This window comes from Heloderma suspectum, chromosome 5, assembly GCF_057233095.1.
Source record: "Heloderma suspectum isolate Gila_16-S chromosome 5, 16-S_ref, whole genome shotgun sequence".
Taxonomy (NCBI): domain Eukaryota; kingdom Metazoa; phylum Chordata; class Lepidosauria; order Squamata; family Helodermatidae; genus Heloderma; species Heloderma suspectum.
Genome location: NC_139462.1, coordinates 193,986,990 through 194,010,151, shown reverse-complemented (window position 1 = coordinate 194,010,151; position 23,162 = coordinate 193,986,990). Strand labels below are relative to the sequence as shown.

General features: G+C 41.2%; 1 protein-coding gene across 3 annotated transcripts in view; it reads right to left on the bottom strand.

Annotated features, from left to right (window-relative positions):
- CDK6 (cyclin dependent kinase 6) overlaps positions 1-23,162 on the bottom strand; it is a 156,328-nt gene that overhangs the window by 40,596 nt on the left and 92,570 nt on the right. For all 3 annotated transcript variants that reach the window (XM_084858842.1, XM_084858843.1, XM_084858844.1), the window contains exon 5: positions 4,661-4,770. In XM_084858842.1, the coding sequence (XP_084714968.1) occupies positions 4,661-4,770 (110 nt within the window). The remainder of the gene's footprint in view (positions 1-4,660; positions 4,771-23,162) is intronic.

The following is a 23,162-nucleotide window of genomic DNA, read 5'->3' as shown; positions in this document are numbered from 1 at the left end:
AAATTTACCACTACATCACTGCTGCACATAGTCCTGAGTTGGACCCAGGCTTGCTCCAGACTTCGTTCCTTCCAGGTTTTGACAATTTAGCTCTAAGGGGGTCTGGCATGGAGTACACGTGAAGTTACGGAGGGGAGTGACAGCAGAGTCCATCAAGGATTGGACTTATTGGACTATATGATTCTATAGGAATTATTATCCCACAATTATTATCCCACAAAGGTGACTTGGAAAACAACACACCAAATGGTGGGAAAATCTAAGAGACTGAATCCATGCTTGGAATCCTTTAAAGAAGACTAACAATCAAGAAGCATTGAGAAAAAGGAAGCATTAAGTCCCCATGATAATTAAACAAACAATTTGATTTGTTTCAATATTGACCCAACAGTCAAACTTACTTCCATTCTAAAAGAGCTAGTTAAAAAAGAGCGATGAGTCTCACAATAAAATCTGAATAGGAATAAGAGTTCTATTTATACACATTCAGTTCAGAAACAATCTATAGGAGTTTGCAAAACTTCAGATTTATTGCTACTATAATATTGCCAGCTCTTCTTTTGTAATTTGTCTTTAAATAATACATCTTATATAGTCATGATTCCAGAAGTAACTAAGAGAGCAATCCTATGGCCCCTGGGAGAGAGCCCCAGGGACCATAGGACTGTTCAGAGTCCCCATCCGGAAGTGTAGACTGGTATGACCTTGGGAAGGTGACTGAGTTCAGATACCCCTCCCCTCCCCCCCCCCCACACCTGCTGTGGAAAGAACTGCACCAGCTGCTTCCCAAGATCGCAAATGCGGCCTCGGAGGGAGGGAAAAGGGTGTGTTCCAGTGGGCAGGGAGAGAAGGGAAAAGAAGAGGCCAGCATACAAGAAACCCTATGGCCTTTCCAAGCCTGCCCCTGCCCCGCCAGTCTGCCCTTTCCAGATGGGCTCAAAAGCCCGTCTAGAGAAAAAACATTTAAGAGAGGACAGACAGGTGAAAATCACTTCTGTCACTTCTTCCGCCCTGCTGGCAGCAGCCCAGCAGGGCATTCAGTACCTGGAAGCCCCTAAACACAACATCCCAATATGAAAATATTTAATGCATGTTCTTTCCATATTTTGACAATATAACCCCATACACCTGCAAATTAGACAGTTAACAATAAAACTGTAAAAAGCCAGAGCAAACATAGTTGGTAGATTCATAATGATGTACATTTCTGTTTTTTCAACCATTTTCACCTGGATTTAAGACCAGGATAATCAAGCTGATTTGTTTTAGCAGCTACAGAAGGAAGTCTAATGTCCCTAGTTCTGCTTCACATGCAAATATTTTCATTAAAAATGATTCTGAAATCAGAAATCAATATTTTAGTTTAAAAGTAAGGAAAGCAAACTATTTCTATATTAAATGTACAATGTTGAATCATTTAGGGCACAAGCCTATGCATGTTTAGACAGAAAAAAGTCTTACTACTCTCAGCATTCCTGAGCCAGCCAGGCCAGCTGGGGAATGTTGCGAGTTGTTGGTCCTTTTTCTGTCTAAACATGCATAGGATTGCGCCTTTAGTCAGTTATTCAGTTAGATTAATCCATCAAAAATCTTTTGATCAACTAAAATGCTATCCTCAATCAATCAGACAACACATTAAAAAATATAAAAACTGCATGCAGATGACAGCAACCATCTTAGAAGAGGCATTCATCCTTCTCTCACACACAGAATTGTTCCCTCTAAGATAGCGCCTGCTGCAACAAATACATGCATTGTCTAAAAACAAAGACACCCTCTCAACTACTGTTTTGTTCATATGTAATACATGGCCACTATCGCTTGTGATGTAAAATGTAAGTTTGCAGCAAGAATTTTATTTGCGCCAGAACTCGGGGTTTTATTTGTGCCAGATCTCACGAGGGCTAAGCCCTGGCACATGTTTTCAATGGGCTTAACCCAAGAAGATCTGTGTTTACGCTCTGGAGCTGCTCCCAAGCTCTGGAAACCTCTGCTGAGGGAGGCTAGCTTGGCCCCTGCTATGTTGTTCTTCTGCTGAGAGGCAGAGATGTTTTTATTCAGGCAGGCCTTTCGCTATGTCATCTGTTGCTGAAGAGGGATTTAATTTTTATTCTATTTTCTTTTATTGTGTTTTTAATTCATTTGTTTTTATGGATTTTGCCCTGAGTGCCATTTTTTGGTGGAAAGGCAAGATATAAATAAAATTAATTGCATTAAAATATTTAATTAATATTTAATTAAATATAAATAATAATAGATGGAGATTGCCCTACATCATTGGAAAGTGCATTTCCTTCACTATGGAGTAATTACAGAGAGCCCCTACATATCAGGAAAGTTGCAGGGAACACATATTTTGTGTTCTTTCTAGAGCCCTACAAAGTGATATCTTTATCAATCTAGGTTTTTATATACCAAGAATATAGTAATATGCAGGAACACTGTTAGAACATACATAATGGTCGAGCCCTGAACAAGTTAACCACCAGTGGGCCCCCCAAATCGTACCAGGGATGGACGGGGGAAGATGGTGGCAGGCAGCAGGGGGGATTGGGCAGCAGAACTGAAAGCAGCACAGCTCCAGCCACCCAATACTCCCTCAGCCCAGTATACTAAAGAGAAGCCATCAGGCATCAGAATCCAGACAAGACATAGGTGCTCATCGTGAAGGATCCTAATTCAGGTACTAAGGTATGTCAACCAGTTCTGGATGGGGTTGCACTCCCCCTGAAGGAGCAAGTTTGTAGCATAGGGGTGCTTCTTGACCCAACCCTGCTCCTGGCACCCAGGTGGAGGCAATGGTGAGAAGTGCCTGTTATCAACTTCGGCTGATATGCCCATTTCTGGAACATGTGGACCTGGTAACAATGGTGCACGTGCTGGTAATCTCTTGGCTTGATTTCTGTAATGTGCTGTACTTGGGGCTGCCTGTATATTTAGTTCAGAAACTTCAACTGGTACAAAATATGGCAGTCAGGTTGGTCTCTGGGACGTCCCGTGGAGACCATATTACACTGGCTACCAATTTATTTCCAAGCACAATATAAAGTGCTTTTTCTTACCTTTAAAGCTTACATAGTCTAGGTCCAAGGTACCTCAGGGAGCACCTTCTCCCTTACATCCCACTCCGTCAGCTAAGGTCCTCTGAGGGCCATCTGCTGCAGCTGCCTAATGTGAGATTAGCAGCCACATGTAAGAGGACCTTTTCCTTTGCTGCCCCTAGTTGTGGAATGACCTGCCGGTTGAAATGTGCCTGCTGACCTCTTTGAAGTTTTTAAAGCAGGCATTAAATAATCTATTATTCCGGCAGGCCTTCCCTTTTTAGAACTCTTGTTCCTTTTGCTGACTCTTGTATACTGTTTTTAAGCTGTTGGATTTTTGTTAAATTGGTTTTAGTTCAAGGTTGTTTTTAGTTATATGTTGTTTGTATATATTTTCTGTGTGCTTTTATGTAAATGGCTTTTAAACTTTGTATATTGTATTTTAATGTTTTAACTTTTGTAAACTGCCCTGAGAACTTTGGCTATGGGGTGGTATAGAAATGTAATAAATCAATCAATCATCTTCCCAGTGCTTCTAGGTCCTGCCCCAAACACAGTTTCTCATACTGTAACACAACCCCTGATATACTACGGCACAGCACCATGAGAAAGTCTTTGGTTAGCACCATTCCATTACTCTTTGTCATACTCAGGTGAGGTTGTGCAGGTGCCTGGATTTAGTAATGGGCTGGATGAAGGTCAATATATTGAAGCAAAATCCCGATAAAATGAAGGCAGTGTAAACAGATGGTTCTTGAGCCTGTGAAAGTAGTGTTCAACCTGTTTTGGACAGAGTTGTACTCCCCCAGAAACAGCAAGTTCGCAGCTTGGGGCTGATCTAGATCTATTTTTGTCATTAGAAACCCAGGTAGCCTCAGTGACATGGGAATACCTTTTTATCAACTTCAGTTGGTTCTTTGGCTGCAACCATTCCTGAACATGGATAGTCTGGCCATGATGTTCCATGCTCTAGTAACCTCTTTGCCTGGATTACTGCAAAGTGTTATATGTGGGGCTATCCATGAAGACAACTCAAGGCGCGTCAATCAGTGCACAATTTCACTGTCAGAATTTTATCTGGTACAGCAGTGCTTGTTTACATTATGCCAATCTTAAAAAAAAAAACTGCACTTGTTTCTTGGCCCAATTCAAGGTGCTGGTGTTTACCTTAAACACCCTACACGGCTTGCGACCCAAATACCTGGAAAGACCCTCTTCCTGCCTGTGCTTTAAGATGTTCTGCTGAGGCACTACTCCATTCTTATCAGAAATGTATTATGAAATCATAATGGATAGGGCTTTCTCAGTGGTGGAGCCACAGCTTTAGAACACCCTTGCGAAATAAGTAAGTCTGGTGCTTTCACTCTGCATTGTAATTTTCATCTGCCACCTTTTATCATGATTGTTATTAGTGCAGTTCCACTTGTGCAATTCTCTCTGGACCATATGGCGGGGGGGGGCGAAGCTGGGGACTGTAGTGGGAGAGGGGAAATTCAGTCTACCACTGGTGTTCTGTTGACAGAAGGACACAATTGCATACAACCCCATAGTTCTTTGGATCTAAGCAAATATTATTACACTTTCCCAAAACAATTAAAAGGATTTAAATTATTTCTTACTTTCGACGGAACATTTCTGCAAATATACAGCCAACACTCCAAAGATCAACCGGTGTTGCATAACTGGACTGAAGCAGAACTTCAGGAGCTCTGTACCATAGAGTGACAACCTGCAAAACAACGATTAGCAAAGTAATTTATCTCTAGAAATATCTGCAATTACCACTAAGAAGGAAATGACATTGTTTTCTTCCAGATAGCATGTCAATTGCAACAGTGATTGCTGTATGGAATATGAGCAAATGTTGTGGGCACCCACTGGCTAGTGAGCATGTCTCCCTTCTGATTTCCCACCTTTTTGTTAACTGTTAAAAATCTACCTCTTTCCCCACCTTCCCCAATTCTTTAGAAGATGGGTGTTCTCCTTCTCCAGCACTGGAGCACACTTAAAACCAAGTGTGCAGCTGGGGCTTGGTTGTAGCTAGCATGAGTGCTGTTGTAATGAGAGAAATTAGATTTTTTTTTTTTAATGGAAAGGCTTTAGAAATTGCTACCTTGACTACATCTTTTTCAGTTCTCTAAAAAAAAGCATTCCCTTTTGGTAAAAATAATTATATTATTCAATGAGAAGAAGAAAGTAGTCACAGTGAACAACCCATTGTGACCTTCTTCTCAGAGAAAGAGGAGTACAGCTTGATCGTTGGAGGTGGGCAGTATTTCACTTGGCATATCACTAATTCATGTTGTTCCTGTGGAAGAAAGGACCATGAACCTTTGTGCTTCTTCCCAGGGAACTATAGGATACAGGAATAGGAGAAAAAGAAGTCTGAACATTTGTGATGACTGATGCCTACTTCACATATTTAGCTGCTTGAAAGCTTACATGTGTCAGTTCTTTGGCTGTGTCAGTCAGTCATGAGCACAGGCACCACTATAGTGTGCAGGATTCAGGTTTTGGCACACTATTTCAAACACATCACAAACGCTGAAGCCTGCGTATTTATTTATGTATTTATTTCCCACCTTTCCAACAAAAAATGGTGCTCAAGTTGGCTAACAACAATAAAATTAAGATTAAATGTTGGCAGTGTGTACACACTGGTTTTTCAAGTAGCCTCAGGAATCCAGTAGTAGTGATGGATGAATCTGTCTGTTTCACTTTCTATAATGGTCATATTTTTTCAAGTAGAAGTTTGTTCCATCCTTGTATTTCCACATCAGTTTGCGAATTTTTTTTAAAGTCTGCACAAATATTTCTACATATTTTCATTGTCATTTTCATATGAATGAAAATTCATGTGCATTTTATACTCAGCTTCCAGTGTTTTTGCAAGCAACTTTCCCTAATATTATATGCATTTTTGTACCCTACTCCCCCTAATTTATGCATTTTTGGATGCAGTGTCCCTAAATGTATGCATCCATTGTTTGATCAGAAAAGTGCATTGGAAAAGGAACGAAAATTGAAGGATAATTGCATTCCAGTGTGCATATTAGTTTGAGAAGTGTGAATTAGGTCAGTTCTTATTAAAACGTGAACCAAGCTAATTTCTCCCCAACCCCTTTTTGTTGTTGTTGTTGTTCAGTCGTTAAGTTGTGTCCAACTCTTCGTGACCCCATGGACCATAGCACGCCAGGCCTTCCTGTCCTGCGCTCTCTCCCGGAGTGTGCTCAAGTTCATATTCATTGCATCAGTGATGCTATCTAGCCATCTCATCCTCTGCCGTCCCCTTCTCCTTTTGCCTTCAATCTTTCCAAGCATTAGGGTCTTTTCCAGGGAGTTTTCTCTTTGCATTAGGTGGCCATAATATTTGAGCTTCAGCTTCAGTATCTGTCCTTCCAATGAGCAGTCAGGGTTGATTTCCAATCTGCCCAAGGAATGACTGATTTAACACCTACTAATTATAGGAAGTGAATGGGATTACATTTACATCATTCTTCTATTACAACACCAGTTTACACAGTCATCTGTGTCAAAAGTTCAGCAGTCTCATCTTTCTTTCACCCTTAATTTATTGAATTGTTTCTAAAACAGATATTATGAAATTAAAGTGCTGAAAGGGATTTTAACCAACCTGACTACTTGTGTAAATATCTTTGAACTTCCCTCATTTATCCTTTCAGCATATCCATTTTATACGTCTTGTGTGTTTATTCTCATTTCAGATGGCTCTGACCAGAAAATTAAGTTGATGAGTTGATTGGGAGAGGTGGCCTTCTAGGAAGCTCATGTCATTATTATATTAAAAAGACTGTCTTTGGGATTCGTCTAAATTCTAGAAGTATCTTCTTCAAATTTCACTAATTTCTTTTTTTTTCCTTGTGAGATACATGAACAATTAAAGCTACAACACCTGTCATGAACCATATTCTTCAGTTCTTCCCATGTATAAATGTATAACAGGTATGGGCAATTTGTGGCCCTCCAGATGTCTTGACCTACAACTCCCATCAGCCCTAGCCAGCATAGCCAATGCTGAGGGATCATGGGAGTTGTAGGCAAAAAAAAAAAAAAAAACCCTGCAGGGCCACAAGCTGCCCACCTCTGATGTATCACTTTATTATTGTTTTAATTTTAGTACCCGCACCACTCCCATCACTCTATCCTAGGAGTTCAAACGGTTACTTACAATATAAAACAACATCCCCAAATCACACAACTGTTGAAAAATACAAGAAACACTGTGGTTGTTACTGTTACCTATTGATTTACATAGCATTTAGAACTAGGCACTTACAAAAATTAAAGGAAAGGCAACAAGGCCCCTGCCTGATAGTTTACAATCTAAAAGTACAAGCCATATGCAAAGAAAGGGGGATTTTCCCAGCAACAAAATGCTACAGTTTGAATGCTGAAAACATGTTATTTCCCAGCAATAGAAGTGTTACCATTAGGTTAAAACATTCTGTATTCACCATGAAAACCAACTAAAAAACTGCACAACTGTTGCAGGAAAATCACTGGGAAAGACCTTGCCCTGCTAGCATGCTTTTTCCATGTGATTTTTTTTTTTTTTTCCTGCCCGGGTGGGTGCTAGCTCAGTGAAATAGGGAGACAACCATGAATATTTTTGAAATTTATTTTAATTGTTCAGCTTTTTTTTTTTTAAGCTAACACCTTTTACAGAGAAAGATCAGGAATTGTTTGGGTGAAACTACATTTCAATAAACAGATCTGCAGGATTTCAGTGTAAAGTTTCTGATTAATGTAATTCATTCAGGGTGTGTAATCTGCAAGTTTGAAGTTCAAGATGAGAACAGCAAAATGTGTCTGTTTGCATTCAAGTTCTTTGAATACAAGGAATAACCACAGAGAATAACCTCACTGCTAAGAATCTTCTCTAAAAAACCCCATCAACAACCCAGAATGATGCAGTGAATCTGTATGATTCATGAAGAACATTTCCCTTTGCCTCATTCCCTTTTTCACCAGAGAAACCAAACAAATATTTGTGGACATTCCATTCACAGTTACAGATAAGCAGAATTGAAAATTGTTCTGGATACAGGATATGCTGAGCTCAACAACTAACACAGAACTTCCTCTTTTGCATTGTTTTTATTTCTGTTTTTTACTTACATGCAAGTGTTTGCTTGAATAAGCCAGATAATGGGGAGCATTCATCTCCAAAAGAAAACGTCAGCATTTTATCATAATGAAGTAACAGTAGATGAACATGTGAAAGTACCCCAGAGTACTAGGACAGGCTGTGGGAAGGACAAATCAGATGCCCTCTAAAGGATAAGCTCTGGTTTTAAATTACAATACAGATTAACTGTATATGCAAGGCAGAGCCAAAAGTGAGTAACAGCAAAATCTTATGCATGTTTGTTCAAATGTTAAGTCCCACTGAGCTCAATGGAGTTTACTCCCTTGTAAGTGTGTTTAGAATTGCAGCCTGAACGTACAGTCTAGCTGTGGTGGAATCAGTAGAAGCCTTCATTTTCTCCCAGTTCACACGGCACCGAGGGTGGTTAATAACAGTGGCTTGTTAATCACCCCAATGCATGCCGCCCAGTTAACCTAATTACCCTTGTTGGGCGGGACTTGTGATGTCTGAACCTGGCAAAGGTGAGTGGCTGGGGTGGTCAACAAAACATCCAGAACCAATGGCCTGTTCTAGAGTTGCTAGTTGGTTTTTTAACCACTTCAGTCATCTATCCTTGCCAGGTTCAGTAGTCATGACAAGCCATGCCCAACAAGGATAATTAGGTAAATTGGGCAGCACACAACTGGCACGCACAGGGGCAATTAACAAATCACCATGACTTCTTAACCACTCTTCTGTCACGTACGAACCGAGTTATTAGCTTCGAGATCTGGATTGCATCCACAATGGTTATTCACTCTTGCCTTCCTTATATAGTGGTGAGTGTAATGTAACATAAATCTACAGCTTTGGGCTTTACCTTCACCCATGACACAGTACTGACATACCTGGTCAGCATGCTTAATTTATCACATGATTCCATTTAACTTCTGAGAGAGAGAATCACTTTATACAAGTATGTTCCTATTGAAGTGGCTTCTGATATTTGGCATTTAAAGCTGTATTTAAGGAATACCACTACTTAGCATACAGCTATTTGATATATCACGAAAGTGGTTATTTAAACAGTGGTGTCTGTTCCCGGGTCTAAATGTGATGCATGAAAATAGCTGAGAATAAATTTTAATTTCAGGCAGGTGCAAGGTTGTTTAAAAAACAGAAATCAAAGGAATTTCTGCCCACATGCATTTATTCAGTTGTCCCATGATTACTGATGGATGACCGATTTAACAAATCATGATCCAACTGTCCCATTGGGCTGATTTTGTAACAAATGAAAGGACCCTAGACAAAAAATAATAAGACCAATACAAAAGATAGAGTAATGGATTGTTTCTTGGTTTATAGTTCTTGTTGCACTGATGCTGTTTGCTAATGCTGTACCTGTGTCCATTTAGTGAGAAGATAGCATTGTAAGACTTTATACACTCAGAAGGAACATTCTGTGTCTTGTCAAGTTCTTTTGACCTTTAGGAAGGATGGTGTATTCAAACAGTTAGGGACTCTTTGAAGAATGATTTCATTCATAAATATCTTCTTGTACATAAACTGCATCCTTTACTCTAGTGCTGTTCTTGCAATGTATTTAAGATGTTCTACCAGCTCTTCTTCAGTAGTAAAAACAACAGCAGCAGCAGCAGCAGTGGCAACAATAACTTGGCACCTAATACCTTGGTTAATCTTCCAATTCAATGAGTTGCTTCCAGAGTTATCTCTCTGCCAATGGAAGGGCTCCTGCCATTGGCAGAGAGAACTGTGATCCAACAGATGCGCCCCAGAGGAAGGTGGCAGGGTGGTGATTTTTACTGATTCGCCCTTCACCCTGCAACCCCCAGCACCACCTTACATACTTGGTTTGCATGATCACTGCAACTCATCATGGCTTATTTAAGCCACAGTGGGTAGCAGCACTTGCTGGCCGCCACTGTGAATATTCAAGCTATGTTGGGCAGTCACTGCAGCTTATCATGATGTCTGAACCTGGGGAGGATAGGTTGTTGCCATGGTTAACAAACCATTTGCATTAATCTGGAGGCTTGATCTACTCATGGCCCAGGCAAAATAGATTCTTCTCTTTGTCTATGCCCAATTCATGCATGCACTGCACCAAGGCATTGGGGTAAGTCCCTTCTCCTTCAGATCTGCATTTTGGGATGTGGGGGGAATGACCCCACTCAGTATTTGGGCCATAGGTTTCCACACGCCATGCACTAGCCATCCAGGGATCCTGTGACGCCCTGGCCCTTTTGTTTTCTTTATCCATATAGTGACTGTCCAAATTAGTAATCCCACCTTTATCACCAAATGTATTAATCTGGAGGCCTAATCTACTCAGGACCCAGTCAAAATTTCATTTTTGGATTACCAAGATGAAACTAGACCACTTGTGAAAGGAATGACAGTTTATTGATAGAAAATGGATGCAGAATAAATATGCAAAAGAAGCTCTCTTTATCTCTTCAACAGATGAAGCTGGCACCTTCGTCACAGCTAAATGTATGGGGGGGGGGTCCCCATCAACAGTGTACCAAACGTCATTCCTAGGACCAAAGTTCTCCAGGCTGGTTGTGCATGTTTTCCCCCATGGCATGAAACCAAAGAGCAGAACTAGCCTGCTGGATTTTGTAAGTTTCTCTCTCTAAGCTCAGAAACCTGTCATATGAAACACACTCCCTTCTCAGGAGAAGGGGGAGGGGGGCTTCTCTTTCGCTTCTCATGGGAGAGAAGAACAACATCCTTATCTTAGAAGGATGAGGTAACCGGACAAAGGCTTAGCAGATGTACAATTGTTGACATATGGAGCTATACTTGCTGGGTACCAATGAAGGCATGTGAAAGGCCTACTAAAAGCTGCCCATTATAGATGCCTATGCAGTTAGCTAAAGCCTGCTAAAATCTATTCACTATGTTAAACTACACAAGTCTCTATGCATTCAAACAGCATATAGGACACTGTGTCAGTTCAGCAGCTGACTCTTCAAACCATGGGCTGTTTTGGGGTTGGGAGTGGTTCATTAATCATGGCAACAACCCACCCTGCCCCAAGTTTGGATGCCACGATAAGCCACAGCAACTGCCCACTGTGGCTTGAATATTCACAATGGCTGCTGGCAAATGCTGCAAATCACTGTGGCTTTAATAAGCTACAGTGGGCTGCAGTGATCATGTAAAACAGGCCACTGTTTTGGAGGGTCTCCCAAACTTCCAGGAGCACATTTTCAGGGGTGTCTCCTCTTTCAAGGGAGAGGGGGAAATCAGTGAAATTTTCTGCTCTGCTTCCTTCCTTCAGTATGATCATTCGCTACACAGAGTTCAGCTCCACAAAACTCTGGATCCAACTCAATGTATTTTTACTTGAAAAAAAAAGAATTTGCAAGACTTTGTAAGACTGCAATCCTAAATATTTTAACTAGAGAGACTGTGCCACTGCATTCACTGAGACTAACTTCTGCTCATGATTACACTGTAAGATTTTAATTATTTCTTATACTAGATAGTTCACTTTTTTCATCTCTATTAGGTATTTATATTTCTCTCATTATTGAGATCTTCCCAGTTTCCTGCCCCACAAAGTAAGGTAATAATACCTGCTCAAGCACTGAGCAGATAGAAATTCTTAACAAACCCTGACTAAAATGTCTTAAAACTCATGAACCTGATAACTTTCACTTCAAGCAATATTTTGGGAAAGCAAACTACGTTTTCTATTTATTACTTCTGTGAATGTAATAAATCGCACCCTTGGCGTTACATTTGAATCTAAAACTGCAATCTTATAAACATTTTCTTGGGAGTAAGCTCCATTTAACACACTGAGGCCTTCATTTTGGGTAAACATTCATAGGGTTGCACTGTACAGGCACAAAATTGCTTTATGGTACTGTGCCTGAAAATTATATTTACAAACATATTTCCAGTTGTCTGGCAAATTAATATCTCACTTTCTGTACAGATTACCAGTTAAATAGGTATTATTGCTCCTATCCAACTGTTGAAAATACTGAAACAATTTTAAAAAGAAAAGATCTCAAACACTACTTATCACAGTATTTTCAATTCAATATACACTGTTATATGCCCTGCATTAGGACATTTCTGTCTTGAAAAGAAAAGAAATAAAAATAGAACAGCTACAGAAGATAACTCGAATAGAAGAGCTGTTCATTTCCTTTGATGGTTTAAGCAAAACACTAATCAGAATCTTGTGTTATATTTCTAGGAAGAACCACATCCCTAGAATGTTGGTGCTGTTTAAGAGTATTTCTAGGTATATCCGTTCTCAATATATGTACAAGCATGTGTATATATAAACACTAGCGGAAGGCACTTCATCTCAGTATAGTGGTTTTTGAATCAAGTTTCATGTATTAGGCATGCATACACAATTGTTACTAGACAGAACTGGGTCTTAAAAATTACTAACCAAGAATTGGTTACAGTGTATGTCAAGGCTAGTAGCACATTTGATACAGCACTTATTACTATAGTCTTTACTATGAATGAAACAACAGAATGACATTTAATAGGGATAAATGCCAAGTTCCGCACCTAGGAAAAAGAAACCAAATACACAGTTACAAGATGGGGGATACGTGGCTCGACAACACTACAAGCGAGAAGGATCTTGGAATTGTTGTCGATCACAAGCTGAATATGAGCCAACAATGTGATGTGGCTGCAAAAAAAGGCAAATGCTATTTTGGGCTGCATTCATAGAAGCATAGCTTCCAAATCCCCGGAAGTACTAGTTCCCCTCTACTCAGCACTGGTTAGGCCTCATCTGGAGTACTGTGTCCAGTTCTGGGCACCACACTTTAAGAAGGATGCAGACAAACTGGAGAGGGTTCAGAGGAGGGCAATAAAGATGATCAGGGGACTGGAAACAAAGCCCTATGAAGAGAGACTGAAAGAACTGGGCATGTTTGGCCTTGAGAAGAGAAGACTGAGGGGAGATATGATAGCACTCTTCAAGAACTTGAAAGTTTGTCACAGAGAGGAAGGCCAGGATCTCTTCTTGATCATCCCAGGGTGCAGGCCACGGAATAATGGGCTCAAGTTACAGGAAGCCAGATTCTGGCTGGACATCAGGGGAAACTTCCTGACTGTTAGAGCAATACGACAATGGAACCAATTACCTAGGGAGGTGGTGGGCTTTCCCACTGGAGGCATTCAAGACAAGGCTGGACAGCCATCTGTCAGGGATGCTCTGACTTGGATTCCAGCATTGAGCAGGGGGCTGGACTCAGTGGCCTTCTAGGCCCCTTCCAACCCTACTATTCTATGATTCTAATGACATATTTTCCATACATACACTTTAAAAACAACTGTATGTAGCTTCATTCAAGTTTCAACTATGCATCTATACATAGTTCATTCAAGTTTTTCTTTTTGTGATGTGAATTGCTATAATGACTCTTCCCAACAGAGAGGTTGCTTTTCTAGGACCTTATAAGAACATAAGAAGAGCCATGTCAGACCAAAGGCCTACTTAGTCCCACGTTCTCTTCCCACAGTGGGCAACCAGGTATCTATGGAAAGCACACAAGCAGGACATGAATGCAACAGCACCCTCCTGCTCAGATTACTAGGAACTTGTATTCAGAGGCATATTGCCTCTGATACTGGAGATAATATATAGCCATTATGACTAGTAGCCACTGATAGTCTTATTCTCCATTAATTGTCTAATCCCTGTTAAAGCTATCCAAGTTGATGGCTCTCGCTACATAGGGTAGTTTAACAATGCATTGGGTGAAGAAGTACTTCCCTTTTATCTGTCCTGAATCTCTCACCATTCAGCTTCATTGGATAGCTCAGAGTTCTAGTACTTTCTCCACACCATGCATAATTTTATACCCCTCTATAATGTTTCCCCTTACTCACCTTTCCTCACAGGGGATTTGCTCCAGTCCCTTGATCATTCTGGTTTCACCTTTTCCTGCTCTACAATATTCTTTCTGAAGTGTGGTGGCCAGAACTGTACAAAGTATTCCAAGTGTGGTCACAATATAGTATTGTATAAGGGCATTGTGATATTGGCAGTTTTATTTTAAATTCTTTTCCCAATGATCCCCAGCATGAAATGTGCCTTTTTCACAGAAGCTGCACGCTGGGTCAACATTTTCATTGAGCTGTCCACCACGGTCACAATGTCACTTTCTTGGTCAGTCACTACCAACTCAGACTCCATCAGCATATATGTGAAGTTACGATTTTAGGTCATTTCAATGCCCATTCCCCTAATCTGAAGAGATCCTTTTGGAACACTTTGCAATCTCTTTTTGTTTTAACCACTCTAAATTAAGCTGTGTTGTCAGCAAACCTGACCACCTCTCTGCTTGCCCCTAACTCCAGATCATTTTATAAACAAGTTAAAAACACTAGGTTCTAATACAGATACTTCGTGGATTCTCTGCTTTCTGTTTTCTAATCAGTTACTAATCCATAAAAGAGTCTCTCCTCTAATCCTATGACTCCAAAGTCTGCTCAGGAGTCTTTGGTAAGGGACTTTGTAAAAAAACTTTTAGAAGTCCTAGGGGGTGTCTCCACCAGTGATTTACTCTGAGCTGTGTGCATTTGGAGGTTGTTAGGGATACATGATGTTGTGGCCATTCAGCAGCCACCCTGAAACTTATCAGGGAAAAACTGGATTTCCTGAGAATGCTTAAAGTCCAATTATTTTCCTTAAGTCAGGTTCTCTGCAGTATAGTTGTTGTGTGCCCCAACCCCTGCATTTACCTTGGGTATGCTAGCCCTGCCCAGGTGTGTGCTTTTCACTGTGAGCCCAGTCAACGGATGTTTCCTGTCCCTGTGTTTCCCAGCACAAACCAATTAGTATTTACTCAGAAGTAACTTCCATTGTGGTCAATGAGGCTTGTTCCTGAAATGCGCACTCCTGAAGTTACCAAGATTCCCATGAACTGAAATAATGCATTTAGAGAACCTTAATGTCAAAGCTTCGATTGATTACAGCAGGGCAGCAAGAACACTATGTTCCTATAATGATTGTTTATTTAAGGAAGGAAGGAATGCGAGGGGGAGAAAAGGAGATTGTTCACAGCTTCGGCAGCTTCAAGGCAGGGGGGACGCTGTGTTCCTGTGATGATTGTTAGTTTAAGGAAGTACTTCATGCGGGGTGGGGGAAAAGAGACAGGCGAGTAATTTTTGGCAGGACACTAGAGGAAACCTCCCAGGATTTTATGGAAGGAGAAGGGGGGGGAGCCTGGGGGGGAGGATCTCATTTTGGTTGAGCAGCCCCTGCCAGTCAGATGGTGTTCACCGTACCCCACCCAGAAGTATCTTCTGTGAAGCGACTTATACTGGTGTGGTGCACTCGCTCATGGAGCCCTGCATGGACACAAGCACACCAAAGCCGTTCCCTTGAAAAAATCCAGGTAACCCTCCATTCACTTCTCCTTCCATTGTCGTGGAGAAACTGTCCAGTAAACAATGCCTACCAGATCTCCAAATGCCTGTTGACACTCTCCAAGAACTCTAAAAGGTCTTTTTCAGCAGGACTTGTTCTTCCATATGTTTGAGAATTTTATTTTTAATAATGCTTTCCACCAATTTACAGACATTAAGCTAAGTGGCCTGTAATTTCTTGGATCCCCCCGGATCCTTTTTCAAAAATTGGTGTTACAGTGGCCACTTTCCAGTCCTCTGGTACAGAGGTCAATCTTAGGGACATGTTACATATTACTGTTAGAAGTTCAACAATTTCACATTTGAATTCTTTAACAACTCTTGGATGGATACCATCTGGGCCTAGTGATTTGTTTGTTTTCAATTTGTCAATATGGTCTAGAACTTATCTTCTGTCATCGCTATTTGCCAGAGTTCCACAAACCTGAGAGGAAGGACAATGGAGAAGGGGCCAACCTAGCTTCTCCCTCTCTGTTCTCCTTCTGCCAGCAGGCCAAGACATTTTTATTCAGGAAGGCCTTCGACATATAAGCTGGTCTGTTGCCGAGAATGTTTTTAAGTTGGCTGGTGCTGCTTATTTTGCTGTGTTTTTAATTGTGCTTTTAATTGTGTTTTATGCTATATTTTAATTAAGATTTTGTTTTTAATCCAGATTTTATAGTTAGCTGAGTTGAGCACCTATTTTTGGCAGAAAGGCAGGATATAAATTCAATAAATAAATAAGAAAAAGAAGAGCTTAGGTTTGGTGTGTTGACCCAATCAGCTTCCAGGAAGGCTGAACTAATTTAAGATGGTAATTTGGGATCAGCCAATGCTATTAGGAGTCCAACTATCAGGTGAAGGGCTAAATCCAGGGTTGAGGGGGGCATTGACAATGTGCCAGGCATCCAGGCTGCAGGATTACCTGGCGGCGGCGGCAGCAGCAGCAGCTGCCATTTGATATATCCTATAATGCCCTGGAGTGTTCAACCTAGTGTTGCTCTGGGCATTGTGGGAAATTAAAATGGCAGCCCAATGGGAGGACCAGGGCAGTTGTTCTACAGGCACTTCCAGGTTACTGGGGCCGTGGCAGCTTCCCAGGGTTGTCAGGAGCTGACTCTGGGCTTTATCAGGAGGGCAATGATAGCATTTCCTTTAAATGATAATAGTGAATACGAAGGATTCTCCAACTTAAAGTTGTTATAAAAGGCAGAATTGCCATCAATATAAAGGAAGAGTTAATCATTTGGCAAGATAAGTTCAATTACATTCGACAAACGAGATATCCTTGCCAAAGGAAAGACTGGTAATTACTTTAAAATTGACATTTCCTAGGATTGTTACTGAAAAGGGCACATTTACAAAATGAAAATCCTATGTATGAGATGTATTGACTTGCTCTTGTAGCAACCAAGGATGCAGGCTGGATTTATAGATGAATTATTTATTTATTAAATTTCTATCCTGCCTTTCCACCAAAAATGGTACTCAAGGTGGTATTTTTTGGGTCAAAACAATTTAAAAAAAGGCAGGGCTCAAACAGCGAGGGAAACAATAGGGGGCCCTAAATTAAATCTACACCCCCCCCCCTAAAATCAGTAGCTAACATAGCAACCCAAATGGTAAGGATGCCAGGGCTCCTCTGGACTCACTGCTTCAATATATATGGTTCCCTGTTTTGATATGTCTAGGATTCAGGGTTCATCCATTACATTTGAAATTAATGACTATTTAGCTCACTTATGTGTTACTGGCAGGCTTGCTTATAATCCATTCCTGAAAAGCACCTTCTTTTCACAAGTTGATGGGTCAAAGACTAAGAAGCAATGCCAAAGAATGTTCAAGGTAATAAGTGCTTTCACGTTTCTAGTTCTCATGTCCGAGGGCACTATATTCAGTTAAAGGACAACAAGATAAGAATGATATTGCTAGTTACTAACAAACACCAGATAAAAGGGCTCTTATGGCTACTGATTAAGTGACAGCATTCTACACATTCCTTTCTCAAGTTTTGCCTGAGAAAGGCAGCTATGTTACATATGAAGTACCATGAAACAGGCCTATCTCTGTGTTTTCAAATTCCATCATAGCAATGGTGCATCCTCCCCTCCCACTGTCTCTTAAACTGGAACATAAATGTAGAAATAAGTTGTGTGCATTGCAGTTTCCATTAAAAGCTGTATCCATGTATGCTGGCAGGACAGAGAAGTTCTGTAGAACACCATGGCTGCAAGCCAATGTTTACAATCCGCTGGGTGGGAAATGCAGGGTGAACTGCTCTTAATGGTGGCTCCACAAGCCTTTGCTGTTGCCGCCAATGACCTTCTGCCTCTACTTTCAAAGTAGCTCCCATGTTAACCCCTTGGAGACTGTGGGCACAAGAGTTTTAGGAAGGAAATACCTTCCTTGGAAGCACAGTTGCCCCCTTTCCGGCATAATACTGTCACACTGCGGCAGCTACAGACTGCTGGGATAACAGTACACTCCAAATCCACTATCAGGGTCACAGGAAAGGGGAGGGGTTCTCCCTCCCAAAAGGTCACACATGCTCAATATAGACATGCTTTCTCTGTATGCCACAAAGCCTGGAGGTTCCAGCTGCAAACAATGGACTTTAGATTACAGGGTTGTGAAATAGCATATTGAGTCCGCAGGAGAGAAGGAAGCATCCAATTTAGGAAGAAATGTTTTCTTCCTGCCTAGCCAATGAGCTTTGCTGGAGCTGCTCATGGTGATTCCACCTCCTGGCAAATTCTCAGTAAAGGAATTGGACTTGAAATTAAAGACAGGCTGACGCTAAAAAGGGAGCACTCAATATGCAGATAACTTAGGTGTACCACAAAGGTTTTAGTTTCTCTTCTTTTGGATAAACAAAGCAGAGTAATGTACCCCTCTATTGCAACTTTGACTGCTTGCTTTTATCACAGTCTTCCTCAGACTTTATGAAATTGTACCCACTACTAAACTTGTTACATTTTCCGCAGCTTTCTCCAACCTAGAAACCTTGTTGAGTACATTAATTTCTACAGCAATCTAATTTTACATGGTTGCTTCCTCTCCATCTGCCCAGCTCTCACAGTCCCCCATTTATACTGTCTCACCCCTACAAGGGTTACCAACTTTTTGCTGGCTTCTGTGCCTTAACAGCTGCCTGCCAGGTAAGCATCTCGGATATAAAAGTTTTCCCATCATTTAAGCTTCATGCCAGCTAAAGCTCCACTTTTTAAATGACTGTTGATCATGCTATTAAAGATAGTGGGGGTCAAGAAAAAAGTTCCTACTCCTCCCCTGACTCCTACCACACACTTTCCCTGTGGTGCTGCTTCATCACCTTCCAGAGATAATCCACTTTTTTGTTAGCCACCCTGATATTTTTTACTGAAGGGTGGCATAGACATATGATAGATAAATAGACAGGCAGACCTTGCAGCCAAGCAATTGCTAAACCACTCTTCCATTTGAACCCAGGAAGCTGCTTTATGTTGTGGCAGCTGGTTGACCACTCTGTGAACAGAATGCTGGACTAGATGGACCCTTGGTCTGATCCAACATGGCTCTGCTTACGTTCTTATGCTCTACCAAGTCAGACCACTGGTTCATCTAGCCCAATATTGTCTACACTGACTTGCAGTGGCTTTCCAGGGTTTCACACCAGAATCTTTCTCAGCCCTACCTGGAGATCTCAGGGATTGAACCTGGGACCTTCTGCATGCAAAGCAGGTGCTCTACCACTGAGCTACACCCCTTCCCTTCCCTTTCAGCAATCCAGGCAGCACAGAGTTTCACCTTCTAAAACTCTGAGCCTGCGAAACCAGACTCACAGTAGTGTTTTTCACCACCACAAAGCCTACTTTTCCATCCAAGGCTTGCTTTTTCTCTTTACTTTCCCCACAAGTTCATAATAAACAATAGTTTAGGACAGCATACACCAACATGATGCCCTGCAGATGTGTTGGGGCTACAACTTCCATAACCTCCCCAGCCAGTAAGACATCTGGAGGCCACCAGTTTGGGGAAGGCTGACTTAGGGGGATCTGAAGTGTTCACCATCTTTATTCTAGTTTCCTATGACGTAAAAGTGAGCTGATCTCAACTATGCATAAGTTCCTGCTTTTTGCATCCTTCTCCTTTGTTTCTTGTGAGAGTTTTTTGGACAATGATTCAAGATGTCTGAACTGGCTGCCAGAGGAGGTTGGCTCAGTCCTATGCACACTCAGTCTTAATACATGTTTACCTGGGAGTAAACACCAATGAACATAGTGGGAATTACTTCAGAAGAAAGATGCATTGCACTGTTAGTCTGATAACACAGCCATGGAAATGGAAAAGTAGTAGGCTGGGATCCTTGAGAGAATGGCATTAGTTCTACGCACTCAAGGAGTTTGGGACTAAACAACACTCACACATACCATATCATGGCAAACTAACTGAAACTTAGAGCACTTTCAAAAGCAGTTTGTGATGTGCCATGAGGGTCTGCTGTTTAAAGTGGGGAAAGTTTTAAAAATCCTGCTGGGGTACCCAAGTAGCTCTTTGGACCACAGCTTTACTTCTGAAGGCTAGATACTACTGAGGCTGGCAAGGTTAACATGTAATTTGAGGCATGGATTAGTGAAGTCTTTACTTCTACACATTTTATGTGGTACTCTGATCATGATTAACTTTTGATTTCTGTTCCTTCTACTTCTCTTGATTTTGTACTTTAACAGCATATTTCAAATTTGTGTTATGATCTTTTATTAAGGTGTCTTCCCTTCACCAAGAGCAAATAATTTGAGCCCGAGTTTGCTGCAGGGGGTGTGTGAGTGTGTTATTGTGTGTGTGTGAGCAGGAGTAATCACTTAGCATACTGTAAAACTTCCGTTAAACAAAGACTCAATTGCTTAACTGTTAAGAATGATGAACAGAACAGAAAGGTTATATCAAAGCTCCTCAGTTATGGCACTTCCTATTTTTACCCCAAGCAGCCATATTAAGTCACAGGCTTTTTCATTACATCAGCTAACTCTAAATTCTTTCTCTTCATTGATGAGTTTTAAAAAGGCAGCATTCATTGCATCCATGTGTCCCCTAAAGGCAGCTGTTGCTGGGAAGTCTTGCATTTTTTGCATCCCCTCCCCCCACTTAATATTATGGAACTATAAAACAGCAAAAGCAACTTCCAGGGTCACTTTACAGAATTTTGCATGTTCCATAGACGGTGTTTTATTTATTGCAACAAAATGAATATATACATGCAGCTAACAACTGATCTGCTTCATACACAGCATATAGTTAAGACTGCACAACTGAAGCCAAAATATACACAGCTAAAAGGAATGTTACAGGGGGCCTCTCTCTTACTGAACAAAGCAGGCTCAGTCTGGCTCTTTTTCTCTAGCACTACCACATCCGCACATCGTTAGCTGGAAAATTCCAAATATATGCTGTAATTTTTGTGCTCCCCCCCACCTCAGTGTCCAGATGCCATTCCCCTCCCCCCCCCATTCCCTTATCTGTCCCTGCTAGTTTGGTTTTTTGCCAGCTGTGGCCAACAATTAATACAACCAAAGGGGGGGGGGGAAGAGATAGGGAACACTCCCTGGCAACTGGCACAGCCTCACAGGAAATACCAAATAAAACCTTTTATTATGTATTGTTTAACTATTTTGTTTGCCTGTAGGCCACCCTGCTATTGGTGTAATTTAGCAAAGCAGGCTCCGTCTGGATGAGCTGTGCGCAGACTCATTGTTTCCAGAATCTGTCACGCACAATCATTGCTTCAGCATGTGCCCCACTAAAGAAAGAAGAGAATCAGCATGGCAGGCCTCCAGTCCTGAGTTCCTTTTCATTAGCCAACTAGTGACCAAATGTTAAAACGGATGAGTAACCTTTTAATATTCATGTAATTAATTTACTTTTCCCCCTTTAATTATGAAAGTCCTCACATGAAAAGCCATAGTAAAAGCACCAGCAGCAAAGGACCAAAGAGAGCGACGCTTCTCCCCCCCCCCACCCCCCTTTCCCTCCACTCCCATCTGCTTGCTCTTTGGGGATATTGAAGGTACCAAGATTACCATTATGCATGGTTGCAAGCAGAGCCGAACAGTGAAGGAAATTCCAGGGCTTATAACTATGTCTGTGGCATTCTCCTGAATGTATTAATTAGTCTGGTATTTTAAATAGATTGTCCCTCTGCTTTTTCCATGCTCGGAATATAATAGCAATGGGAGATTAAAATTCTTTTCATCAACATGCAATTACAACATATACTTCCTCATCCTAATCCATTGACACATACAGCCAATCTTTCAGATTTGAAAACAAAACAGACTTGCTCGTGATTCACTTCACTTGCAAGCAAGCCATGGTTGATACGTAAACCAGTTAGCATGACAATCCTACACCTCATCTGAACACATCAGCAGCAGCCATTGTTTCCAAATTCCCCACCAACAATGCCACTGAATATGGGCAAAGTTCTGGTGGACACTATTCTATTGATGTGATTCACAAATGTGCCTCTATGTACCCACATTTATCTGAAATGCCTCTAACCCCCTTTTCCCTTTCAAAGAGAAGGATCTATTGGTCCACCTATTTATTACTTGAACAGATGAGGAACACAACATAATGACCATGATTATTATTAGTTTTTAATCATTTTATGTTTGCAATGTATATCCCACCACATAGCTTTAAAAAGCCTCATAGGGAAGCTTGCAACCCTAACCATTTATAAAACAGGCAAGCAACAGCAATAACATATTAATACAAAAATTGCATTTTAAAAACAGAAAATTGTACTATTATAATAAAAGCCATAGCAACCATAAAAACTTACAGTAAAATTATGGTAAGAGCTGGATACATTTTCTTTTCCAAATTACCCTGGGCTCGATCATCACTAATTTTTAGAAGACCATCGCCAAACAGGCCTGATAAATTTCACCAGGGAGGAAGTACCACAAAACAGATGTCACTTCTCAGAAGGCCCTATCCCATATGCTTGCCAGCCTAATGTCAGGGAGTGCTAGCACTTCATCATTGTGCACAGGATAGCTCATGTGGCAGGAGGCATTTCCTGAGATATCCTTAGCCCAAACCATTTGTGGCATTAAAAGTAAAAACCAGTACTATTTGTTAGTCCTTATGGTGCCACAAGACTCTCTGTTGTTCCAGCCAGAAAATGACCTGCCAAATTCTGAACCCACTGCAATTTTTGGCCAGTCTTTAATGGCAGCTGCTCACTCTAAAACTTCAAAGAACCTCTACCAGCAGTTTCATGTTGATGGTGACCTCTAGGCTGGAAGATGTAACAAGGTATGTACAAGAGTGCTAAGTCACCCTACTCCAAGAGTGGCTTTACTTGACATATATGGCATGGATGCTACCCGAGTCTCCGGGAGCAGAACCTGGTGCAGGACCTGGAGTGCAACCCCATCCAAAACACGTGGACCCCCAACTCTCTAATCTACTACTGAAGATCTAATAATCTTCTATTATCATTTCTGTCTTGTCTGGATGGACCTTCACTTTCTTCACATCCAATCCACCACTGATGCCAGGCAGCCAGTACTGATAAACACAATAAATAGGGTTGGGTGTAATATACACATATTAATGAC